This window comes from Cyprinodon tularosa, unplaced genomic scaffold (assembly GCF_016077235.1).
Source record: "Cyprinodon tularosa strain WSP-4 unplaced genomic scaffold, ASM1607723v1 ctg813, whole genome shotgun sequence".
NCBI lineage: Eukaryota > Metazoa > Chordata > Actinopteri > Cyprinodontiformes > Cyprinodontidae > Cyprinodon > Cyprinodon tularosa.
This window is the reverse complement of record NW_024039578.1, coordinates 462,861-489,454: the sequence shown is the minus strand read 5'-3', so window position 1 is coordinate 489,454 and position 26,594 is coordinate 462,861. Positions and strand designations below refer to the sequence as shown.

Here is a 26,594-nt window from a genome sequence, read left to right as displayed (position 1 = left end):
GGGTAAATGCACTTAATTTAAGAAATATTTACTTGTTTTTAGATCGTTTTTCCAGTGAAACTGACAATGCCCACGTTGACGTCACTAACCAGTAGGTGGCAGTAGTGTTCTTTGACAAACATGGATGCCTCCGGTAAAGCACATTCAAAGGAAAAATTACTCTGATATAAAAACACTGATCATTTATTGAACAGGATGGAATAATTTCATATTTAAAGAACGTTCAGGATTTTGGATTCTGAATATGAGCGGACTTTTCCTTTAAGGTAAGGGTTTCTGTTCTGCTGGGTTCCTAAACTTTGTGCTTAAAGATCCAGAACTTCAGTGATGATTCCTCTGCGCCTCCTAGTGTCATACATATAGATCCCTTTGACTTCAACAAAGCACAATCGCAGAATTTAGCAAATAAAATAGATTCTAAAACAAAAATGGGTTCATACTGAAGATTCGATGCTGTGATCGGCAGATACTGATTTTGATAAATCTCATTTCTTGCTTCAAGTCGAGGCTTTTCTGACTAAAACAGGGCGGGGCTTAAACACTAAACTGGGTTCAATACAGCGAGCGTTTTAGGGTTCATGTTGTTGATCTAGAAAATGGTGGAAAAACTTGTAATTTCATTAAATCACAGTAGATGTATTAGTTTTAGGTAAAAATAACGATTGATTATTCTTTGCTGACTGGTCTCCTTTAAACCAGGGGAGTCCAGCTGGTTCCTGGATGCAGGTTTTCTTTCCAACCAGGCAGTAGAGACTTCAGGTGACTTCAGTCTGAACCTGATGACTTGATGAGATAACTGGAATCTGAAACCAGTTTGACACCAGTGCTTAGAAAAAAAACAACTCCAGATGTTTTCATCTATGAAATAATTTAATGTTTATTTAACCAGAATTTCCCCAGAAAACACAACCCTTCACATTTTCTTCATCAGCTTTACAGAAAATAAAAAAAACAATTACAAAAATACATTTCCCAGAATTCCCTTCAACACAACAACAACACACCTGACCCCACACACACATTGTCTCCATGGAAACACGTTTCCTTCAGTGTTTCTGACCTAAATGGCTTTTATTGTGAAATCCCTGCCGTCGCTGTTGTCAGCTGATTGATGCGACTCACGCAATCTGAACGCGGAAGGCGTTGATCTCCATTGGGCGCAGCGCAGTGACGTGCGCCGCCTGGTCGGCGGAGTCCGGCTCGTCTTGGTCGCGGAGCAGAGTGAAGCCAGAGCGCCGGAGCGATCGAAACTGTAGTGGAGAGAAGAGGTTGTCCAGGTTCACCTGCAGGGAGGGAAGGCAAACAGGAAACACGTCAGCGGGTAAATAACAGCAGGAAAACTCACAGGTGAGCAAACATCTGGATGCTAACCTCCTCCTGCTCACTCCATGTGCACGTTGGAAGGGGATCGGGGGCGGAGTTACAATCAAAACCCTTCCTGTGGATGAGGAGAGCCGCTTCCTGCGATGGACTTCCAGCTTCCTGTTTACAAACAGAGCGAGTCAGAGCAAGAATCAAAACGTTGAAGCACGAGATGCCGCTACCCGCTCCGTCCTGGAAGCACAATCCGTTCTGATCATGCGCGAAAAGATATATATCCGGGCGTCCATAAATAATGTAATTATGGTACTAAAACTACTTATTTCTATCCTTAACTCACTAAAGAATAGTAATACACAAAAATGTTTTATCACTTTTGTGAGAAACCTTTTATACTTTTTACATTTTCTTCGTTAAACTGCTTCTCTGACGTCATCATGGGACACAATCAGAGCAGTCCGGCGAAATATGATTAAACCAAGTTTATCTGCATTTTAGTTGTTTCTTTCTTTAGATTACGCACTACATAGCATAAGGTTAAAACAAAACATAAAACTCAAAAACACTAGATTTATGTTTAAATAATATTTATATATATATATATATATTTATATATATGCACTTTATTTTATTTTACTGTTGTTTATTTTACTTTATTTTAAAAGCCTTAAGTCGTGCTGAAAATCAGAACATCATCGTTGTTCGATGCTGTAGCGCACCGATTGTTTACATTGAGACCGGTCTAACTAGAGAGTACCAATATGGCGGCCAGTGACTTCAGTTCAACTCCGTACTGCCAACGACGATCAGCAGTCCAGGGAATAAATAGAGATCAGTGGGTTCAATAGATAAACAGCGCCCCCTTCGGTTTAATTCAGTAACTACAGTCTGGATGGGAAAGCTTTGGTTTCTGGTTTCTTCAAAGCGTTTAACTGATGGTTCCTCGTTACTATCAAGGTGTTCAGCACTTTTTCTGGATGGGTGGGGCAGGAAGTGACCTCAGCTCTCACCTGTTGGTCCTCCAGGGTCCTCAGGTTCAACAAGTGGACGTCACACGGCAGAGAGGAGCGGAGCGGCTGGAAGGGGCGGAGCTTTGGAAGCTGCCCGTTGCCCGGTGCGACCATGGCGATGGGAGGGTGAGAGAGGGAGAGGGAGGCCAGGTGGGCGAGCAGAGACAGGTGCTGAACAGAGGCCCCGCCCACTTCCTGTTGGATAAAAACAGTTTATTAATAAGAAGCAGGAGCACATTTCTAGTTCTAATCAGATGTTTTCTGAAGGAGGAGCAGTTTGAGATCCTTCAGAATAAAGAAGGTCTCCATGACTTGCAGGAGGAGTTTCTTCTGGATACCAGGTGCTCAAAGCAGGGAAACACCTGCAGCACCTGGACTCTGGGATCTGGGGACCAGGACGTGTAAAACACTCCTTATCAATAAAGCTGCTTCTGATATTGACATCAAATGGATGTTGTAGCTTTAATCCGTCTGTAAACTGTTTGCTCTGTGGTGACAGCAAAATATGTCGGTCTGAAAATTATTTTTCATGAATATAAATAAAGTAAATCAGATGTGTTACATTGCGTTCTTTTCTTCCTTTATATTTTCCCTCCATCGCTCTCGGCTACAGAAACAACATGCAGGTTGTTTCTTCAGGAAATAAGGCAGATCTATCCTTATATGGTAAACGTTCTCTGCATGTGACGGGGGTCACCTGACCCTCCTCAGAGTTCTCCTGACCTCTAGATGGCAGCAGTACTGTGCATCAGGACCCAGCTGACAGCTGATTGGCTGGAACTATCCAATCAGAACAGGTTCTGCTAACTCATCGTTCCTTCATTAGAATCCAGGAATACGTCAGATCACAGACGCCGGTGTGATGTAGTGCATCCCTGTTACCATGGTAACCTGTTCTATGATCACTGGTGAGAACCTGCAGGCTACAAATGAACCCCCGAGGGTGTAAGCTCCGCCCCTTACTTTGGCTCCACCCTTGCGGTCCTCCAGCAGCAGGCGGTAGAGACTCGCCGTCAGCTTGTTGTCTGTGACCCCCTGACCGAGGCCGCGGTTGTCGTCCTGCTGGAGCCGCCGGTCCAACACCAGCTCCAGCTCACCTGCACAGGTGGGAAAGAAAAAACAGAAGAAAGTATGATTGCTCTTCTATAAGAGTTTTTTTTTCTTTCCTTCTAAGGTGCGTTCAAACTGAACGTGAGGTTGGCTTCACCTTTCACGTCTCTCACCATCAGTTCACAGACACACAGTAAAGTTTGGAACAAACCAGAGGAGCTTCTATCTAAGCAGAGACGTCAAGTAACAGAATACAAATACTTCATTACCTTCCTTAAGTAGAAATATTGACCATCTATACTTTACTGGAGTCATTATGTTGTAACTTTTTCCTTCGACCCCTTACCTTTTTTTTTTAAACCATTATCTCTACTTTCTACGGAGCCCCTAAAGGGACATGGAAGGAAAAAATAAAGTTTTGTGAGATCCCGCATAACTTTTGCGAGATCTCGCAAAAAATAAACTTTTGCGAGATCCCGCAATAGTTTTGCGAGATCCCGCAATGCTTTTGCGAGATCCTTTAATAGTTTTGCGAGATCCCGCAATAGTTTTGCGAGATCTCGCAAAAGTATTGCGGGATCTCGCAAAACTATTGCGGGATCTTGCAAAACTTTTGCGGGATCTTGCAAAACTTTTGCGGGATCTTGCAAAACTATTGCGGGATCTTGCAAAAGTATTGTGGGATCTCGCAAAAGTATTGCGGGATCTCGCAAAACTTTTGCGGGATCTCGCAAAAGCATTGCGGAAACTCGCAAAACTATTGCGGGATGTCGCAAAAGTATTGCGGGATGTCGCAAAAGTATTGCGGGATGTCGCAAAAGTATTGCGGGATCTTGCAAAAATATTGCGGGAACTTGCAAAACTATTGCGGGATCTCGCAAAAATATTGCGGGATGTCGCAAAAGTATTGCGGGATGTCGCAAACCTATTGCGGGATCTCGCAAAACTATTGCGGGATCTCGCAAAAGTTCTTTTTTTCCCCTCCATGTCCCTTTAGGGGCTCCGTAACTTTCTACTCATATCTTAAAAAATATAAAATTGTTTCATTTTAGCTCATTTTAGTTATGGCCTGTTGGTGTTTGGAAAAAATAAAAACCAAAATAATTTGTTTCATCCAGTCTATTTATTTTGGTGGTGAACAACAAGTTGGTGCAGCAGCGAGTGAAACCACAAAGAAATGAATTATTTCATTTCTTTGTGGCTGGACTCCATGTTAACATTTCCATGTTATCCTAACCAGGATAACATGGAAATGACTTGTTCTATTGACTCGGCAACCCAAACTGCTCAAAGAGCCATACTGGACCAAAAAAACAAAAATTAATTTGTCTGGAGCCGCAAAACTGTAAACATCTTATATAAGCCTCGCATGGCAAAACAGACTCCAAGTGTTTTATCTAATGATAAAGAGCGCTACCTGTTTGATCTATGAACGGTTTTCCATCCTTGCAACCAAATTAGCAGCAGTAGTGGAGTTTGGAAATGAAATCTACTTCTAAAATCTATCTTTGATCATTGATCTCTATGGTTATGAAACAAATCATTGTTTAAATTTATTTATTATACAAATTTTTCCAGCATTGGAAAACATAAGTTTGACCTCCTGCACAACCATATTACAACAAACAAAAAAAAATCGATATTCAAAATTTTTTGAAAAAGCTCAGGCGACCCGCAAGTGGGACGCTAAAGAGCCGCAGGTTGCCGACCTCTGTATTGACTGAACAAGAGTTTCTCTACCTTTTTTCATTTCTATATATTCTATTTTCCTCCATAGGGTTCGGTGTTTTCCTTATAGGTTTCCTCATGTTTATTTATTTTCTGAGTATTTCTAATGTCTGTCTGCATTCTGGGCCAGACGTCCCAGAATGACACCTTTGACCCAAACGACTAGGAATTTGCACAGACATGAAAACTATGTAAGATGGTTTTTTTAGCACTTTATTGGGAAATAAAAAAGAAAAACAAGGGCCTCCTTTATGACACATTTTCAGTTATATCATAATATCTCAGGTGATTTCACGTAAAGATGCTCTGCCTTCTTGTCAGATGTAGGGCGCTGAGCTTGGTGGCAGTTAATGGGATTAATGTGCAGGGATTGGTTTTAAATGAATAGACCAAATGTCTGACCTTTTTATACAAAAAGGTTCTTATTTATATGTGAAACTGGGAGAAATACTTTAATAAAAAGACAATGATTTAAAAAATATCTACCGCTGTCATTAGAAACGTATTTCCAGTAAACTGAAAGTCCTGATGGTGAAGTCTGCAGTGTTTCACTATGAACCTCATAAATGGGGCACTTTGTGAAGGATCATCTGATTTCGTCTAACACCCAAGTTTTATCTCAAATTCATGTTTGATAAATCAACATAAAAACCTTTTTTTTAATCCTGTAATAATTCTCTAACAGCCCAGCTCCAGTTTTACTTCCACTAAAGCTGATATTCTAAGTGAAGCTGGCAGGAGAGCAAAGGTTTAAAATGCAAAAGCCTTCTCGCCATCAGTGATAAAAGTGTTCAAACTCGGTACCAGAACCGTCTTCTGGATGCTGGACTCACCTGATCGCAGCGACGCCACCGCCTGGCTCTGGGCTGACAGCAGAGAAAGGCGACTGCTCGAGTCCTGAAGGAACGACGATGACGTCATGGGGTAAAAGTTGGCCTGCAGGGGGAGCTTCTCTAAGGTGCGGCGCTGCTGCATCTGCATCAGTGACCAATCAGACGTCAGCAATCAGGCAACCAATCTGAACTCTCTTCACTTTCTGTCCGTTTCTGGTAGAATACTTTAAAAATATATACTTTTGGTTTTTAAAAACTTAAATCTTCTGGCTCCTTCTCATTTTTCTGATCTCCAGCATAGTTTTCGTCCTGGTAGAGCTCTGCTGGAGGCGGACCCTCCAATGGTGATTAGGAGACACCAGGAGATTCTGGAGGAGACTGAGCCTTCTTAGCTCCCTCTGTAAGCTCTGCCAGAACTCTTAAAGGTCTTATATCCTGCAAATATGAACCTCTGATGGTTTGAATCTTCCTAAACTATCATTTTGACGGCAAAGACTTCCTATTCAGTTACTTTGGTCATTCTACCCTGTTTAACCTCTTACACCCTAAGGGGGTATAAATAAATTTCTGCCTGACAAAAACACACAAAAGTAAATCACTTATAGCCTCCCAGCTATTAGATTTAAGAAGAAACTTTTGGCACGTCTGTAAAGGTAAGATGTCATAGAATGGTTTTCTGGTGTCAGCACCGTTGTAGCTTTGACCCTGCCTGAAATGTTAGGGACAAAATACAAAATATTGCATTTTTTGAACCTCGCCAAAATTTTCTTTGAAATAAACATTGCAAAACACTACCAAAATATTATTTATAGCACAAAAAAGTACAGACTTTTAAATCTAAATGTTGTGTAAAAATATACCAAATTTGGACTAAATCAGATGAATCATATTTATTTTAGAATGGTATTAGTGAGAAATTTCTTAGGCGGAGAGGCCATTTTGGCACATTTATCCATAAATGTCACCAAACTGTGCCAAATATGTTTTTTACATCAATACTGGGGGTTTGGTAAAATTACGAGGTCACGCAGCAGCTGGACCCACCGGTGTGACCGTAGGGTTCTAGGGGTTAAGCAATCATTAACACTAGGCTACTTGGCAGTATATATCGACCAATACAGGATTTTAAGGCCGATCGTCGATATGTGCTGCTGATATTTTTGGGTTTAGTCCTGCAGCCTATATTGCTTTTTATTTCTCCATTTACATGATAAAAGATAAGAGTGATTACAAATTTTGCACAAGTAATAATTTAAGCAAAAAAATGGAAAAAAGACACAATAAAACAATTATTGTTTTTATTTATTTTTTTACTAATTAACGCTTAATTAATTAAATCACCCCAAAACGTATTAGTTTTAGGTATAAATAATGATCCATTGATTATTCCTTGCTAACCGTACTTTTCCTTTAATGCTAACATGATGCTGTGCTAGCTAAATGCTAATACGTTCTCGTCTTTAAACAGCATGCTAGCAGCTTCCAAATGGAAATCCAACCGACTTTCTTCCAGCTTGGAAAAACAACACTATAAAAAAAGGAATAATTCATAGAAATAAATATTTTTAGTTCAAGAAGGCGGTATTTCATCATACGTATGCCTAGAGTTGATTTTAGGTGGTATAAAAAAAAAGCAGGATGTTTAAAGTACCTTTCATGAATTGAAAACTTAACACTTTTTATGTTATCATAGTTTGAGCTGGTATTTGTAGTTTGCTCTGCAAAACAATTAAAACTGGCAATAATTAGTAATTTATTAACAGAGTGTGACATCACACTAAGGGAAGCTCCTGATTGGTTGGACTGAATGCATGTCACAGTTAAAGCCGATAAATCAAGAAAAGGTTAAAAACCTGGAATCCATTGAGATCGGTATAGAAACGGTTGCCGCTGGCGACGTCGCTGATGAGTCGCATGACCAGTTCCTTGTTGCTCTCGGACCTGATGTCAACCGTGTTGGAGATTTCCAGGGATTTCCCAGCATGCCCTGCAACACAAAGGAGGCTCTTATTGTGAAAATACAGATTAAAAAAAACAGCAAAAAAAGACCTGCTTTAATGTTTATTGTAAGCAAATACCATCCAGGTGGTAGAGCCGCACTGTGTGCGTGAAATGTGGGAAACAGGAAGTGATTTCAGAGAAGACTGGACCTCTGGTCACTCGTACGAGGGGGGGTTCAGATGGCGAGTAGACCTGCAGGGAGCGAGAGACATTCAGGTTAAATCAGAGATCAGAAGGAGAGGGAGAGAAGCAGCTCTGGTTTGATGACTCACCTGAGGCCCCTCCACCCCAGGCAGGAATAAATATGCTCCACTCTTCTCCCCAGAGGTTCTGGTCCCGTACCACAGGAACTGAACCTTGACCTGACGGACAAGACCAGACTGCAGGCGGAGCTTCTGTTCTCCAAAAAAAAAAAAAAAAAAAAAAAAACAGGTTAAACCGCTTCTCCTCAGCTTCCTTTCATCAGGCTTTTATTTTGAAGAGTCTGACCTGCAGCAGGCCAGTTTCTGGCGAGCTCCATATCTGAAGGTGCTTGTTTCTGAGTGAAAGAGGGGCGTTGGCTTCATCTCCTTCAAGCCGAGTCATCTGGAAGTGCTCCGACTGGACGGTCGGCGGTTTGCCATGACGATGGATGATGTAGCGCGCCCAAGGGACGGAGCGGCCAGGCGCTTTGATCACATGATACACAACAAGCGACAGAGGAGGAAGTTCGGCAACAAAGGAGAGCTGAAAGGAAGGATCAGAGGAGGTTAAAGAGAGCTACAGTGATCAGAAAATAAATCAACCAATCATTTATCACCTGAAATGCTTGTGAAGACACTTTGCTTGGCTCCTCCCACACAGCAGAGATCTGAGCTGCTAATGGTAGACCTGTTTCTGCATCAACAACACGAGCATCTGGAGAATCAACGACGAGGTTGACGACAGTAGTTTGAAGTTGCTCCGTCGGGTTAAATACAACCAAAGACCTGCAACGAGCCACAACAATAAATACCGAAGCCTGACATTATCCAGGTGAGGCGAATCTAATGTGCTGCTGTTCACCTGGGCTCATCACCAAGCGTCAGTATTGTCTTCTGAGGCAGAGCATCCTGGGCAGATATCACCTCACTCTGTAAAATGTTGACATCCAAAGAAATGTATTTCCTTAAGGTTAAAACACTTCATTGGGTGAAATCAGGCGAGGTCAGCAGGTTAAGGTGAGCAGCACCCAAAGCAGCAACCAGACTTCACCACAAAGTTTGACACACGGAGAATCAAACTGATGTCATCAATAAAAAACAATCTTTACAAATTAAAAGATGCAATGTAAAGGTTAGGTCACCATTTCTAAGAAGGATTTGGATTGGTCTTTGTGGTACTGGCTCTTATCCAATAGCAGCAGCCAGTGGGCGGAGCTTAGCAACACCTGGCGAAGGTTCAGGATGGAGCGAAACAACCTGCAAAGAAAAACCTTCAGTCAGATTTAGCTGATTTGCTGGTTGAGTGAAGATCACAGGGCCCCTGCTTATTAATGAACTTGATATTTTTAACCACAACAATTTACGTCACAAAGATTATCTTTTTTTTCTATGGATACTGAGATCAGGAGGATCTGTACAAACCAGGAGGAGCGTCCGGGCCTCATACCGAGACAGAGGTTTAAGCTTAGGGGGACATCTTGCTAAAGGACCCTGGAAGGTCAGCAAGAGAGCCAAGAGCCTTCCAGGGAAATCAGTCATCAGAATAAATGTTGCCATCATCATTATATATGTAGACGCCTCATTGAACGCTGGCAGATGTGTCTAGAGGGCGGCCATCTTAAATCAGACCACAGTACAGACAACTCCTGACAGGATGAATAGGAGGTGCCTTAGATCTCGCTTTAATCACACGAACGACGAGTCAAAGATAATATTACAATAACCTCATACATTTTTTTTTTTCACACACATTAACTGACTAGTTAGACACTATGGAAGCTCATTGGTAGAATTCCCTTATGACAGAAAGAAGCCCACGATTCACACCTTTTTATCATCCGGAGGGGGGACACATTTAATTAAAAAACCGAATTCATACAGCTGTCTTAAACACTTCATACATCCAGCAACGCGTCGTCAAAAATTCTGTTATCCCCCAACCTTCAGTCGATTCAGGCTGCATTTATAGTTTCCACATCGCACTGTGTGGATGCACGTGCACGACTGGACGCTCTTCCTGGAAATCTCTTAGCTTATGACCTGATTGCGTGCGAGTCCGCCAGTAAGAACCCTGTTTTTGCCAAGATTCATACGTGACTCCCAGTATGTAGACTCTCTGTTTACATGCTGCTTTCTCTGTGTTGCTAAGTGAGCATAAGGTCAGAAACAGGACTACATAACGCAGTAAAACTGCTTCCATATTTGGCAAGCCAGCCAGATATTTATATTCTACAACACAACATAAATTTACCATTCGCTACAATTATACAAAGTCTTGACAATGACAAAAAATTTTAATATAAAATTAATTTAAAAAACTAAATGATAACTTTTCTCTCTTTCGTAAATCATAACAAATTTTCCTCTATAGATCATAATACTAATTGTCAAAGAGCAATCCTTAAAAATACAGAATAATAATAATAATAATAGATTATTGTGACGTCATCTCTGACTCGTCTTTCATGTGATTAAAATTAGATCTGAGTGGCCCCCTATTCATTATAACAGCAGCTGTATGAACTGTGTTCTGATCCAAGATGGCCGCCCTCTGGGCACGTCCAATGGGGCGTCTTCTTATATAATGTCTATGATTGCCATAGACTAATACTAATACTGCTAACACAGGCTAACAATATAACAGGAGGCTAAAAATGGCAAAAAATATGCTGACTAGTTAAAAACAAGCGAACTAAAGAAGTGAAAACATGCTAGCACGTTAAAAAAAACAAGTTAGCCTAAATAGATGCAAACAGAAGCCAGAAATGTTACAAAATACAGGCTGGTCACACCCTAATAAAAGTCTGAAAACAGTGAAAGAAAAGCAACAAAATTAGATTCTAACAACTAGAAAACAAGACGCGGACAAGATAGCCCTAATAATGTGTCAACAAGCTAGGACTTATTTTAATACCAATTTATAACAGTTAATATACCATCAAAATAACAAGATACAGTAACAGTCCTAAAGGGCTTATAGGAAACATTTGTCGTTTGGGTCTATTTGACTTATTTTTTAAAGCACTGGTTTGGTTAGGTGGCTGGATTTTATGTGAATTGTTTCTCTGACCTTTATTCTTGCTCTACCACAGGTGGCGCTGTGGGTGAAATGAACGTAAGGCAGCGAGTGAAGGTACACGGTTTTTACCGCTCGCTGTTTGTTTACTGGTTTGCTTCGTTATATTCACATTTGGATCAATCTGACCATTGCTGCCATAGCCTGCCACCCAGGAATCTGGATCACTTTCAGTCTGTGTGCAGAATAAATGTAGCCTCGTGAGACCATCCTGATCTCGCAAGCTTTCAAGGTTTCACTCGCAGATCAGTCTGGAGACTCTCTGTTAAAGAAAATTTGGAGCCGTTCACCAAACGGACGTCCAATCAGCGTTGGCTTTGAGGCGGGTTGAGGTGTGACGCAACGAGAAGCGCGACAGTTCAGTCTAAAGAACATGGCGGCTTCAGCCGATGAAACTAGCGTTAGCGTGGCTATCGAGCAAGTTTTATCGGAATTACAGAGTATTTCTTCACTGAAAGAAGAGCAAAACACTGCTCTGGAGGCTTTTCTCAGAGGAAAAGATGTTTTTGCTCTTCTCCCGACTGGTTTCGGCAAGAGTTTGATCTATCAATTGGCTCCTCTTCGTCGTCGCTCTGTTAGCACGTCATATGCTTCGTTGATCTGATTGGTTTATTTGGCCCGTCTATCACCAACATAGGCCAATCAGCTAACCAGTATTTTCACCCCTTCCCAAAATTACTTCAACGGAAGGTTTCCAGATGGATATGCGGAGCAAATCCATCTGGCAGAGTCAGGTTATGGAACTTCGGATTCAAAATAAAAAATAAAAGATTGCCAAATCTTGAAATATCTCTTAATGGTACCCTGTGACGTAAATCGAAGATGTTCCAGCTTTAGGTGTGCCATTACCTCCTCTACACTGGAAAAAAATTTAAATCTTACTACGTCATTGTTTCTTAAAATAAGTGCATTAGTTCTTGGTTTGAGGAGGTAAAAGAGACATTTTGCCAATGGAACAAGACAATTCACATTTAAAATAAGAAAACACAATTGCATTGTGTTATTTCAAGGCCATATTATGTAATTATCTTATTTTAGGTGTAGAAATACTCATTCTATTGGCAAACTACCTCATTAACCTACTCAAATTCAGGGTAAATACACCTAATTTAAGAAAGTTTTACTTATTTCTAAATGGTTTTTCTAGTGTATCCATCGCTTATGAGTTGGTGGTGCTGCCTTTACCCAATTAAATAGAATCAATCTCCTGGCCAACAACGAAGAAAATGCCATTGCCTTCCTTTGAGCTGTTGTTAATTCTACGCCCCCCATTGCCACACCAAAAATGGCTACCAGAGGGACGGGTTCAATATCTTTGCTGTAGACAGATGAAAAAGTTTTGAAGAACGGCTACATAAAGTAAAAAAACTTGTGACCTCCACACACCCTTCACTCGCTGCCCTTAGCTTGACGCAAGAATATACAGTACAGACCAAAAGATTGGACATACCTTCTCATTCAAAGAGTTTTCTTCATTTTCATGACTGTGAAAATTGAAGAGAAACACTAAAGGCATCAAAACTATGAATCAACACATGTGGAATTATATATTTGACAAAAAAAAGAGTGAATCAATTGAAAATATGTCTTATATTGTAGGTTCTTCACAGTAGCCACCTTTTTCTTTGATTCCTGCTTCTCCTACTCTTGGCATTCTCTTGATGGTTTTGGTCTCTGCTGTAGGTCTGAGAAACAACTCACATACAAACCAAATAACGCCACTTAACTGAACCAATGTACTGAAAGTAAATAAAATAGACCCAAACTATGACTGAAAACAGAACTCCAAATGACTCTTTTAGAGCTAAAGACATGAAAACATGCAAACAAAATCTTAAAAACATGCTAAGAGGCTAATGTACGGAAGAGGATTAGGGCCACTGAAAAAAAAAAAAGTTAACAGATTTTTTTATTTTATTTCAGCATAGTATGGGAAAATTCTGAATTTTGAGATTAAAGTCAGAATTCTGACTTTAATCTCAGAATTCTGGCTTTTTTCTCAGAATTACGACTTTTTTCTCAGAATTCCGACTTTTTTCTCAGAATTCCGACTTTTTTCTCAGAATTCCGACTTTTTTCTCAGAATTCTGACTTTAATCTCAGAATTCCAACTTTTTTTCTCAGAATTCTGACTTTAATCTCAGAATTCCGACTTTTATCTCAGAATTCCGACTTTAATCTAAGAATTCCGACTTTTTTTCTCAGAATTCCGACTTTTTTCTCAGAATTCCGACTTTTTTCTCAGAATTCCGACTTTTTTCTCAGAATTCCGACTTTTTTCTCAGAATTCTGACTTTAATCTCAGAATTCCGACTTTTATCTCAGAATTCCGACTTTAATCTAAGAATTCCGACTTTTTTTCTCAGAATTCCGACTTTTTTCTCAGAATTCTGACTTTTTTCTCAGAATTCTGACTTTTTTGCTAACAAACATGTTAGCATCAAGCCATAGCCATGTCTGTTTTAGAGACTAGCTCTCTTGTTTTAATGACCTTCTTCTCCTCCATTAATGAGGGGACCCCTCGGGCACGTAAAGAGTTGCCTAATTCCGTAATTTTCCAAGAATGTGTCACTGGCCACCTCAAACAACTCACATCTTTGTCAGTGAAGCTGAGTGCTCCCACATCTCTTCCTTCATGGTGACCATCTACATTAAGATCCAACATTCTAAGAAAAAAGTCAGAATTCTGAGAAAATAGTCAGAATTCTGACTTTTTTACAATACTAAATTGAAATAAATTTTTAAAATCAATAAACTTTTTTTTTTTTTCCAGTGGCCCTAATCCTCTTCCATACTAATGACAGGCAAACATGTTTACACTAAAGAAAAGCAAAACTAGCTTATAATATAGCTTATAATGTATTAGAGCATTATGAGAAATGACATGCTAACAGAAAAAAAACGATTACCTAAATAAAACGCTAACAATAATGAAAGAAGTTAATATTACAAACTTAAACTAATTGAGTTGGTGTGATGGAGGGTTAATTCTAAAAACAAACCGCTAACATTAGCTGGGAAGTTACCTCTTAGCGTTTTCCATGTTGACAGAATCTTTAAGAGTGCGGAGGGGAAAAAAAGAAAAAAAACAGGCTAATGCTAGAATAGGCAACACATGGCTAACAATGCAGGGAAAGAAAAGCTCTTTAAAGAAACATTCATCAGTAAAGTTTAAAATAGCTAACGTATTCATAATGCTATGATTAGCGTTATGAATAACACATTGCTAGCTTTAATCCTTTCTCTAAGCCAATATGCTAAATTCAGTCACATTTTTATGTTCATTTTGAATATGTAGCATTGGTTTTTGAATATATTTTAATAATGTATAAATAAAGAGTGAAAAAATTGCCCTGGTTAAACCTTTTTCTGGAGCTGTGTAAAAATTAGGAGCTGAATACTTTGAAGGACTCGGCCTCGCAGACATTGCTCTTTGAAGGATGTAGAAACCACTAAGGCTGGAAGTGATTAACTGAATTGGGGTGGTGTTTTATAGTCATTGTTGAGGGGAGTGTCGGCCTAAGGGTTAGAGCAGTGTGCTTGTGCTCTGAGAAGGTTCCACACTGGAAAAAATTGAAATCTTAGTCATTTTTTCTTAAAATAAGTGCATTTGTTCTTGGCTTGAGGAGGTAAAAGAGACATTTTGCCAATGGAACAAGACAATTTACATTTAAAATAAGAAAACCCAATTGCATTGTCTTATTTCAAGGGCATATTATCTAATTATCTTATTTTAGGAGTAAAAATACTCATTCTATTGGCAAACTACCTCATTTACCAACTCAAATTAAGGGTAAATACACTTAATTTAAGAAAATTTTACTTATTTCTAGATTGCTTTTCCACTGTACTTACACTGTTCTCTCCATTGTGAGATCAAAAAAGTAAATTTTTTATATTTTCTTCCTATCGCCCTTTAAATGAGTGACTTCAGTCTCTCAGCAACCATGACGGCGTGAAGAAGCGTGAAGCCAATGGAACTTTTCTCTGTTTTAAATATAATTTAGCTTGATATAGAAAATAATAATTTCCTAACATTACCTACAGTAAGACATTCGATTGAAATAAAATTATCCTGTTTTAAAGCCTAACTTTTACTGCGTAATAAAACATTTAAGAACGCCAAACATTAATATTTTGATATTATCCGACTGAATAATGTGTGTAAGTTCCAACCAGTAGTAAACCAGTGGGAGATTTAACAAGATGTCCAAAAACCAGTCACCTTTCCTGGGAAAATAAGGGAGGAAAATCAGCTGACAGCTGCTGAGGAGAGCTGGCACTAAAAAATAAAACTGTACTTCCTAATTTCAGTAAAACCTGGACAAACAACACAGATTTATAAATCTGAATGATACACTTTTCCCTTCAAGTTTATATTTTGGGTCACAGAAAGTGTAAATAATTTTTCTAATTCATTTTGCTACCCAACTTGTCTAACTTGCTTTCACCTGCTATGGATTATGGGAAATATTGAGCTGACATTTGAAGGAGTCTCAGAAGCGGGACGTAAATTATGGGTTTATATAATGTAAAAAAAGTTATTAAAATTGTGATTATTTAAAACAATAATCCACGTCTCACTGAATGAAACAGGAAATATTCACCTGGTTCCGTAGTCGATCACCACAGGGTCACGGGCGGTTCCTGTGACGGCATCATGGTGCTGGAAGAGCCCGAGGTTCCGCCTCGCCTCAGTCAGACGCTGATAATGTTCACCCTCAGGAAAACCTTCCACCAAATGACCGTCACCGCGGTAACGACGCATTTCAGCCAACGTGAGCGTGTAAAGGATTTCGGTGGCTCTGATGAGGGGAAGAAAGGTGAGTTTAAATCACCTGAGGGCTCCGTGTACCTGCTACGATAACACCCACCTCAGCGTGGACTCCAGGGTTCTGTCCAGCCGCTTGTAAAACGGCCGAGATGTGAAGTACCCGCTCCAGTAATGATCGTCACGGTCGGCGTAGGTGAAGAAATCTCCACGGAGCGTCCGCAGATTCTTTCCTGTTGTGCTCAGCCGCCGATGCAGAGCAGCAAAGTAATCTGACAGAGTCCCAAAACGAGCCTAAAAACCAGACCACAGACGTACAAAAGAAGAAGAAAAAAAGCAGAAACCTCAGAACGGGCTTCTGACATGCTGTTTCTCTAAGCCCCGCCCCCACCTGGCATCCCACCCTCTAACCTTGATGTGCAGCTCAGGGTGCTGGTCAAAGTAGTCAAACAGCTTCTGGTAGTTGCTGAACTGAGCGTCCCATTCTTTGGACTCTACGTAGCGGAAGTCATCGCCGAGAGGAACCAGGAGAACCGAAGAGCGAAAGAGTCGAGACTTTTGACGATACTGATCCAACAAGAGGAGCGCTCTGAAAAGAAGAAAGACTGATCATTACTCTATGCTTCATCTAACTAATACGACACGATACTGTGGAACATTCAATAACTGTCAACAGAAAAAAGGGAACTATACTTATGCTGCTATAGGCTTACGCTGCCGGAGGACCAAGGGACCCCGTTTCCTCACTGCTACGTTGCAATTCTATTCACCAATTTTGCACTGATTAGTTAGTTAGTTCGACTTTTAAATTAAAGTTCACTCTAATTTTTAGCTCCATTTTGCCTGGTTCTGTTTAGTTTTGACTCCATACTGGAAGGAGGCCTCATCTGGGCTGCTTTAGGTGACCCCATCTTCTCTTTCTAGAGATGATCCACTTGGCCCTGTCTTTCGGTGGTTAACCAGCGTCTCTCCTAGACATTACTAGTAGTTGAGCTTTTACTGTGATTAACTGGATGTTCTCTTTTTATCTTCTAGACGTGAATACTGGCTCACAAATCACCTGTTTAGCCGTGTTTCTCTCCTAAATGAAGCCACTAAAGGAGCTGGTTCTCGAGGTACTTCTGGATCAGTGCTGTTAGGTTTCTGCTCTCATAATCCCAGTAGGTCATCTTGGCAGAATGCCATTTCCACTGAGCTTGGTTCTGGTTCCGCTGGGTTAATTTTTCTTGTTAATGAAAAGGTGTTTTTCCCTCCACTGTCACTGCATGCATGCTGTATGGAAAATATATGCAATTCAATCTGAATTCTGAAGCCACTTCCAGCCTCTAGACTTTCTAAGGCTTTTTATGCTACATTGAACACGTGTCCCTGAATACTTTATGGTACAAATACAGCAAGCCGGAATACATGGAACCTAAATAATAAGAGAAAGCTGATGGGAAAAGTGCAGAAATAATATTTCGCAGTAAATAGCAGATACTCTTCAAAATAAGAGTACTCCTCTTTTAAGAGTTATGAAAATATCTACTGGATCAGCAGTCATAGTAATTTTAAATCTCAAAGTAAAGCACAAAAGGCTTTTTAAATTAGTTGAACAAAAGTACTGTTGGAGTCATTATGACTACTGTTGTTTTTATCATTTTATTCCTTTATATCTTTTATATGTTCTATATGTTACTCTCATCATTGGAAATAGTGTATGAAGGCCATAAGACGGCAGAGATGGTAAAAGTACTCACTTTCCGTACTTGAGTAAAAGTACAGATACTTGTGTTAAAAAATACTCTGGTAAAAGTGGAAGTACTGATTAAACTTCTTTACTCAAGTAAAAGTACCAAAGTGCAGGCTTGTAAATTTACTTAAAGTATAAAAGTAAAAGTAGAAACCACTTTTTTCATTCCGTTACCTACATTTTAAATGGATGTCTGCCAATAGGACTAGATCTCCGTTGTGTTCATTTTCAATCATCTCGTCGTCCATGCTACTATGCTAACGCCACCGCCACCAAGCTGCAATGATTTGCCGCCAATGAATACCGCCGAATCTGTCGATTCATCTTGTAGCGGTGCGTCAAATGCAACGTAGATTCCCATCCAATTAGATTGAATTTGGTATTGATGACGTGAAAAATAATAACGGTAACTCCATTGAAATGATTCAAAACTAAAGTAACGAGCCAATTTTTTTTAATGTAAGGAGTAGAAAGTACAGATATTTGTGTAAAAATGTAAGGAGTAGAAGTAAAAAGTTGCCATAAAAATAAGTAGTAAAGTAAAGTAAAAATATCAGAAAAATCTACTTGAGTACAGTAACGAAGTATTTGTACTTCGTTACTTCCCATCTCTGTAAGACGGTCAAATGTTTTGCAAGAATGCTTTCCTGTTTTTCATTTGAGAAGCAGAGAAGTGAAAGGTCATAACCCCGACACCTTGTGTAAAGCGTATGCTGAAACCAGGCAAGTTCCCTATCTTAAAAGTTCATGCTATGTCTAAAAAATTGCGTAATCAAAACTAATGCCTGCTGTTGTAATGTGTTGACTGCTCAATAAAAAGCCTGGCAAGTGTTGAGCCAAGCGAAGATGCAGAGATTGATTCTTCAACTCTGTCTCCCCAGGAAAAATCTTACGCTGTCTTTGTTTCATTTTTTATAGGTTAAAGTTGGGGAACTTAACAACCCTAACAAGTACATCTACTAATTTGGTTGGAAGTTTATTTTGGAAGTCTTTGTTTTTGACTGACCTCTTTGATTTGATTTGTTCCTTTATTACAATTCTTAAAAATCCATATTTGTGTTTTTTTGGAAATTCTGTTCATTATGTCTTTAAGTAATACTGTTCCTTGGTTTTCTGTATATATTTAATTTCTTAAGTTTATGAGTGATTTTTCTGTGATTAATTTCATGTTTTTTTCAATATTTTGTACTTTTTATAATAAAAAAAACAACAAAAAAACAGTACATCTACATTACTGATAAAATTGACCATAAAAACAGGATTTTTTTGGCCTCTTTATGATAAATTTTCCTTCATTCTGATTCAGTTTTTCTGGCTCCAACCACTTCCCACCTCTCCTTGATGTTCTGCTCTGTGATTGGCTGAGGCGGGATCTTCCATGGACAGAAGACACGCCCCCCCGGCAGGCGATGAAAGTCAAACTGACAGCAGACCGACGGGTTCGGACCGCACGTATGCGGAACATCGTAGCTGTAGAATGGCATCATGTGACATGTGATGTCACTGCGGGAGGAGGAGTCTGGAACAGAGAAAAGGGGCGGGGTCAGAACATTTTTGAGTTTTTCTCCTCACCTCAGGGTACTTTAGGTGTCTCTGTCCCTCTCTCACCCCAGTTCTGTCGCCACAGGAATTCCAACGTCTGTTGCCGTGCAAAGTGCTTCTTGACAGAATAGTGGACCCTCTGAATCACCATGTTGCTAAGCCCCGCCCCCTTTAGGAGGTACGTCATGGACGGGGAGTGGCCAAAGGGATCAACGGCCCAGCCGCTGCTTGGCTTCACGCCTGTCGATAAAACACCGTACATTAGCGACAGAGTTAGCTGCAGGGGGCGGAGCCAAACCTCTGCCTCAAAAATGTGAACATTACCCAGGTGAGTCTGCAGCCACTGGTGGCCTTCTATCAGCTGATCCAGCAGAGCAAAGTAATGAGAGTTAGCTTCATCCGCCATCACCCAGCCGCCCGTCACCAGCTCCAGCTGTCCCGCCTTCACCAGGCTGACCAATCACAGACAAGACATGGAGACATTCACACCACGAAATTTTACATCCGGTCTGATGATTGAATCTGAAAACAGTGACTCAGCATCATGACGAAGGCTACCATCAGTGATGAAGAGAAAGAGATGAAGGTAAGGATCAGTGAAGAAGAAGGAGAGTGAAGGGAAGGAACGGCGACGAAGGGCCACCATGAAGTTTACCGTTTGACCAGCTCCCTCTTCTGCTCGTCAATGCCGCTCCACCACTTGGAGAAATAACTGATCTCAGCCCAGATCATCTTCCTCCTGCAGGCAGATAATCAAAGATCAGTCAGGCTGCGGCTGATGGCTGCAGGGTTGAAGGTCAGTCTGAAGATATGAGCAGCTAAAGGTGCTCCTACTACTATGGTTTACTTAGAGCCCCTGTCACACCATGCCAATTTAGCCAGCGTATACCCAACGTCCCGGATTCTCCTAAAGCGCTGGCAGACGCTGAACTTTCTATGTACCGTAAATTCCGGACTAAAGAGCGCAGAAAGAAAATCAATTTTGTGCTTTTATAAGCCGCACAGGATTTTAAGCCGCAGGTTTCCCACGTTGTATGAGATATTTACAAATAAAGATATTACACGTGAGCATTTTTTTAACGTTTGATTTAATCCGTATGATAAAACAAACAAATACGGTACATATTATGAATGCTTTTCTTTTTTTCAAACTACCTGTAACACATTTAAATATACGTATGTGTCGGCAACAAGCAGATAAGCAGGTACTTTTAATTGAACAACGCACAGAACGTTGCAGCCGACCAGGAAAAGTCATTAATCACTTTCTTCTTCCTCCTGCGCACTAAACCCCTCAAAGTCCTCTTCCTCGGTGTCTGAATGGAACAGCTTCAGGATGCCGTCACTGACTTCAGTCTCATCCTTGTCGCTCTCACTTGAGCACTCGCGGTCAACGAAGCATATGACGTACTAACAGAGCGACGACGAAGAGGAGCCAATTGATAGATCAAACTCTTGCCGAAACCAGTCGGGAGAAGAGCAAAAACATCTTTTCCTCTGAGAAAAGCCTCCAGAGCAGTGTTTTGCTCTTCTTTCAGTGAAGAAATACTCTGTAATTCCCATAAAACTTGCTCGATAGCCACGCTAACGCTAGTTTCATCGGCTGAAGCCGCCATGTTCTTTAGACTGAACTGTCGCGCTTCTCGTTGCGTCACACCTCAACCCGCCTCAAAGCCAACGCTGATTGGACGTTCATTTGGTGAACGGCTCCAAATTTTCTAGTAGCCAGACTGATCTGCGAGTGAAACCTTGAAAGCTTGCGAGATCAGGATGGTCTCACGAGGCTAGCACAGATGCACAGACTGATGTAATCGGGAGAGAATACCCTAAAGTTTTATATTTTTCAAAATAAAACACGACTCAGACTCTGATCGTCGATAAATTCTATATATATATATACTTTTTTCTGTGTGGCCCGGTACCAGATGACCGACGGACCAGTACCGGCCCGCAGCCCGGTGGTTGGGCACCGCTGATCTACGGTACTACTGCTCTCTAGAGGGAATCAATCAAACCAACATGGCGGCAAGATCAGGATGGTCTCACGAGGCTAGAAAACAAACAGCCTGTCGGTAAAACGGCGAATACGTCCTTCTTAAAAATGAATGAGCGTAGATCCTCTTCCTGCTCACGTTTCAACGAAAACCCCAAGTCTGATCATTCCAGAACTGATTCCAAAGCTGATTCAAATGAGAAATGTTCAATAGTTGTTGCCATCTTCCTTGTTGATGTTGATCCATCGCGCGCAGCTTTGTCGTCCCGCCCTCAAAACCCCGCCCACTTTGCATCCAGAAATTAAAAACACATCTCTGCGTTGTGATTGGCCCGCCAGTTCTAGGGCCTGGGGCTTTGATCGAGGCTAAGCCGCTCGCTGGTAACAATGATTTTGGTCGCTGGCAGATGGGGCTAGTTTACTAGACTACACTGTAAAAAATCAAAATCTAGACAAGTAATTTTTTCCTAAAATAAGTGCCTTTGTTCTTGGATTGTGGAGATAAATGAGGTAGTTTGCAAATGGAACAAGACAATTTACACTTAAAATAAGAAAACACAATTGCATTGTCTTATTTCGAGTGCATATGATCTAATTATCTTATTTTAAGAGTAAAAACACTCATTCCATTGGCCGACTATCTCATTTACCTACTCAAATTAAGGGTAAATACACTTAATTTAAGAAATTTTTACTTATTTCTAGATCGTTTTTCCAGTGTAGATTATTCGACCAGTGGGAAAGGAGCATTAGATTTTGCATTTTCAGTTGCAAGCTTCATCTGAGCTTCAAAGGTTAAAATAATCTTCAGTTTGAGCCAAAAAACACGATGGAGGCAGATTATATTAAACTGATATTGTGGAACTTGTTGTTTGATTCTTCTAATAAAAGCAGCGATTTTTACGGATTACTTTACTGTTCAGCAGCACCGGCATAGATGACCACAAGGGGTCACTAGAGCACCAATACAGCATAAGATTAATAACTGCTGGGTTGTTTGGAGCTTTCTGATCTTCTCAAACCTGCTGTCCTCGCCCAGTTTAACCAGCATGTTGTCCAGGATGTGTCTGGTCTGGTCCTGGAAGTAGCCGTCAAACGTCTTCAGCCAGCCTGAAACAGAAAGCAGCGGCGTCAGCTCAGACAGCTGATGCTCCAGCGGGATTCAGGAGAGGCTCCGCCCACCCACCCGGGTCGTTGTGGGAGTGGGGTACCAGGAACAGCTCCAGAGGATGCTCCGCCCACTCGTCCCCGTTGTAAGTGATCTCGAAGCCCTGCTTCCAAGCTCCGCCATCTGGGTTGTCGAAGGGCAGGAGGTCGTAAACGTCCAGCAGCTGATCAGCGAACAGACGGTTCAGATTAACTTCACGGCTTCATTTCCAGCTCCAGGAACAACAGACCGATCAGACTGGTTAAAGTCAGAGACGCAGCTCTGGGCATGCTCAGATCACCTGGACTCCATCGGCGCCGTCCTTCATCTCCTCGGCTGTTTGGCAGCCAGGGGGCGGACCCGCTCTGCTGTGGGAGGAGTCTGAGCTGACATTGGAGACACGCCTTCCTTCCTGTGACTCTCTAACCAGCAGCGAGTCCCGCAGCCGAGCCACCAACCGGTTGTTGTCAACCAGGAGGTGCTCCAACCTGTCGATTTTCAGCTGGAGGCGGGACAAATCCTGAACACAGACATCTGATTGGCTGATAGCTCAGGGATCGATTTAAACTCTCACAGAAACGGGAACCTACTTCCTCCACCTGTCCAACAGCTGGGCCCCCCTGTCGATCGCGCTCCGAGCCCTGCATCAGCTCCAGCATGCGGTACAGTGACATCACAGCCACGCAGAAGACTCCGCCCACAAGCAAGGCCAGAATCCGGCTCCTCTTCATCGCTATAACAACAAGGAGACAAAAAAAAAGTTAAAAAAGATTACAGGAGGATGATGGGAAACGTAGGCAGAGCAGAGCTTTGGTTTCAGAAGATTCAAGATAATTTATTTTGATCTTCAGGAGAAATCTGATCAGTTCTGGTGATACGGAGCGAAACGAGACCCGAGAAGGTTCTGATGGACCAAACTGACTTCATTCAGCTGCACTGTCTGTGAGAGGGGACAGGAGGAGGACAGTTGGACTGCAGGAGGTGGACAAGAGATAAACACAAGCAAAGAACAGAGAAACATCTAGAACCCGATTCTGGTTAAGGATGTTTATGAACATTTATTTAAAGCTGTTATTGACACCAGAACCTTCAGGCCTCTGTTGTTTTTATAGGGACTGGAACTTTAACCCTTTATAGGACACTCAGTGAAATCCAAAATTAAAGCTAATAGTGTTATTTGGAATTCAGGACCAGACCTTATTACCTTTATAACGTTCAAAAAATATGGATATTTTAATCCCAAAAGTTAATATCATCAGTTAATGCCAACTTTCCCAAATATATTAAGAAAAATGCAAAGTGCTTTTATAAACTAATTCAAGAAAAACACTCCTAGAATGAAAGAAACATTTTTGGTACAACATAATCTTAGAGGCATTAATGCTGATACTGGCACTTACATTTTTTTAGTTTATAAACCTAAATATAACTATTTACTAGGATTATTAATTTAAACTTTTTAATTTGCTTTTTACCTTTTTTTTTTAAAACTTAATTTACAGTAGATAATATATCATTAAACGGCTCATCTAATTGGTCGAATGCCAACATAAGATTTACAGCCATGGAGCAGGATCTTTGCTGAAAGACTGGATATAGATCTTGTGTTTCTAGAACTCATTGAGGTTTAGAAGCACTGTAAGGGGTGTACAAGTGATCATAAAGGCTAACTTACCCTATAAAGGGTTAAATAGTATAGTTTTCTTCTACAGAATCTAAAGAAAAATATTCAGAGAACTTTGACACGGATCATAGAACTGGATCCAGAACCAGGAGTTGGAGCCATTCAGAGTCTGAATGAATTCTGCTTTTAGAGGAAGAGTTCTTGGTATGAACTTCATGAAGAACCGTCAGGTTAGATTGGCTCTGCAGGGCTTTTCTGCATCATTTCTAAAGAATAGATCACCATCAGCATAAAGACAGAACCTAATTTTCACTGAGGCCTTGGAAATTAAGTTCTAAAGGCACTACAGAAACCAGGAGCTCCTCTGGTGCCCATTTTGGAGATTTACTGGTTTGACTGGGACACCCATTCACTGCAAAACATGTAAATCAATTTCTCTTGAAATAGGTGCACATAAGAGAGTCACTTTGCCAATGGAATAAGACAATTTACATAAAAAATAAGAACAAAAAACAACTGCAGTCTCTTCTTTCAAGTGCATAATAAATAATTATCTGATTTTAATGGTAAAAATGCTAATTCCTCTTATTTTCCTAATCAAATTAAGGGTAAATACACTTATTTTAAGACATTTTTGTTGATTTTCAGAAGGTTTCTGCAGTTTTAGAAAGTGAATTTTAATAGTGACATATGTTCTGTTGGTTCAGAGCCCAAACTGACCTCTGGTTCCAGATTACTGGAACTAAATATGCTCTAAATTCCTTTAATTAGGTTTTTAATGCAGCAAACTGTGACATTATTCAATGCAGTTGGAATTAGAACGGACGTGTCAAAGTTTACCTGCGGATCCAAACTCCTGTTCCTCACTTCCGGTTTGGATCAAACGTCAATCACTCTCGCGCGCCTGAGTCTGAGCGATGACGTCGGGTCAACCTATGTGCAACCGAGGGCGGAAATAAACCCATAAAAACGGGAAATTTTCACTTTTTTCCCAAACTTAATCGAAAGTTTAAAAACTCATTAGCCCTAAGACGTCACGAGCTCAGCTGACTACTGCGGTTGCGCACCGCCCTATGTTTTGTTTCCGGATGGTGACGTCACCACGAAAAAAACAGGTCCTTATCAATTTATAATCTTTACAGAAAAAATTCACATTTATAAATGTACATTTTGATGAATTTGTGTTTTTTTGTTTATTTTAATCAATTTGTACAAAGAGTTATATTATTAACAATTTAAAAGGAGAAAATAGGTGCCTCCATTCTAAAGCGACCAAACGTTTTATATATATTCATATACATACATTATATATATATTCATATAATAAAATATATATATTTTTTTATATATACATATATATATATATATATATATATATATATATATATATATATATACATATATATATATATATATATATATATATTCATATACATACATTATATATATATATATATATTCATATATATATATATATATATATATATATATATATATATATATATATATATACATTATAGCCTATATATATATATATATATATATATATATTCATATACATACATTATATATATATTCATATAATAAAATATATATATATTTCATAAATATATATATTTTATATATATATATATACATATATATACATATATATATATATATATATTTCATAAATATATACATATATATATATACAATTGAACCTCAGTTGTAAATATGAGCATACAACCAAATTATATGGAAGACCGTTTCCGCCAAATAAAAGTAATTATAAGATAATCGATTTTCAAACTTCGTATCTCTGAATTATGACTTTCTATTTTACATTTTTTTATTATCCTATGACAGAAATGGCTTCCATTACATTAAATGTCTCCAACAGTCAAAATAAAATAATTCAGAGTTTCAAAATATTCTTTTCAAAGAAAGAAAAGAAAAAAAATAATCGATAGCTATATTAAAAGGTCTTAAGTAACTCTGCTCTATCAGATATAACAGCACATTTGAACCTGATACTCAAACAAATTCCTCCAGCAGGTTTTCAGCCGTTAACATGAAACTTTTATGCAAATTGAATCACTGATGTGTGGAAAATTCAACATTAACTGGATGGAAGCTGTTTTTTTTTTAAAGATTCAGACCTTATATCCAACTGAAACTATATGCAAAAATGCATCTTAGAGTTGACATTCTGACTAGTAGGAGGAACAGCTCAGCATTACGTCAGTCACATTTGATACATCAAAGTGCTTTTCAAGATAAATGATGTTACCAGGTTTGTCTTATGAAGATTTACATCTGTATTTACAATTAAAGATTTCCTCATCTTAATGATGACTATAGTCAACATTTCATTTCTATATATCTGAAATGAGGAAACTGTGCATTGGACCCACTATGTTGCCATCGAGCTAACAAAACTGAACTTTGGTGGCTGCAAACAGACTGGCTGAATATTGTGTGACCAACATGCAGCAAAGTTCACCAGGACTTGAACCTGCAACACGACTAAAGCCTCTGTTCAGGGGTCGTAGGAAGGGGCGGATTTAGGGAATCTGGGGCCCCAGGCAAAGACAGGCAGGGAA

The 26,594-nt window shown here is 39.9% G+C and overlaps 1 protein-coding gene across 1 annotated transcript; it reads right to left on the bottom strand.

Moving 5' to 3' along the window:
* Positions 1-851: 851 nt before the first annotated feature.
* On the bottom strand, positions 852-25,079 carry man2a1 (mannosidase, alpha, class 2A, member 1). Its single transcript, XM_038271996.1, has 24 exons — positions 24,850-25,079; positions 22,976-23,118; positions 22,687-22,905; positions 22,425-22,569; positions 22,261-22,348; positions 19,901-19,984; positions 19,570-19,697; positions 19,312-19,485; positions 19,036-19,222; positions 16,383-16,560; positions 16,075-16,265; positions 15,808-16,005; positions 9,267-9,381; positions 8,987-9,054; positions 8,742-8,910; positions 8,432-8,668; positions 8,215-8,337; positions 8,020-8,134; positions 7,795-7,928; positions 5,942-6,083; positions 3,294-3,427; positions 2,331-2,525; positions 1,372-1,482; positions 852-1,283 (listed from the first exon to the last, which is right to left on the bottom strand). The coding sequence occupies exons 2-24, from the start codon at positions 23,114-23,116 to the stop codon at positions 1,119-1,121; spliced, it is 3,441 nt and encodes a 1,146-aa protein (XP_038127924.1). The 5' UTR covers positions 23,117-23,118; positions 24,850-25,079; the 3' UTR covers positions 852-1,118.
* Between the last annotated feature and the right edge of the window lie 1,515 nt (positions 25,080-26,594).

Coding starts and splice junctions, on each gene's coding strand:
- man2a1 (XM_038271996.1), bottom strand. CDS start 23,116: ATGAAGAGGAGCCGGATTCTGGCCTTGCTTGTGGGCGGAGTCTTCTGC. Junction 8,669..8,741: donor TGTCTTCACAAGCATTTCAG/GTGATAAATGAT, acceptor CCTTCCTTTCAG/CTCTCCTTTGTTGCCGAACT. Junction 6,084..7,794: donor CCGATCTCAATGGATTCCAG/GTTTTTAACCTT, acceptor TCACTGATGCAG/ATGCAGCAGCGCCGCACCTT.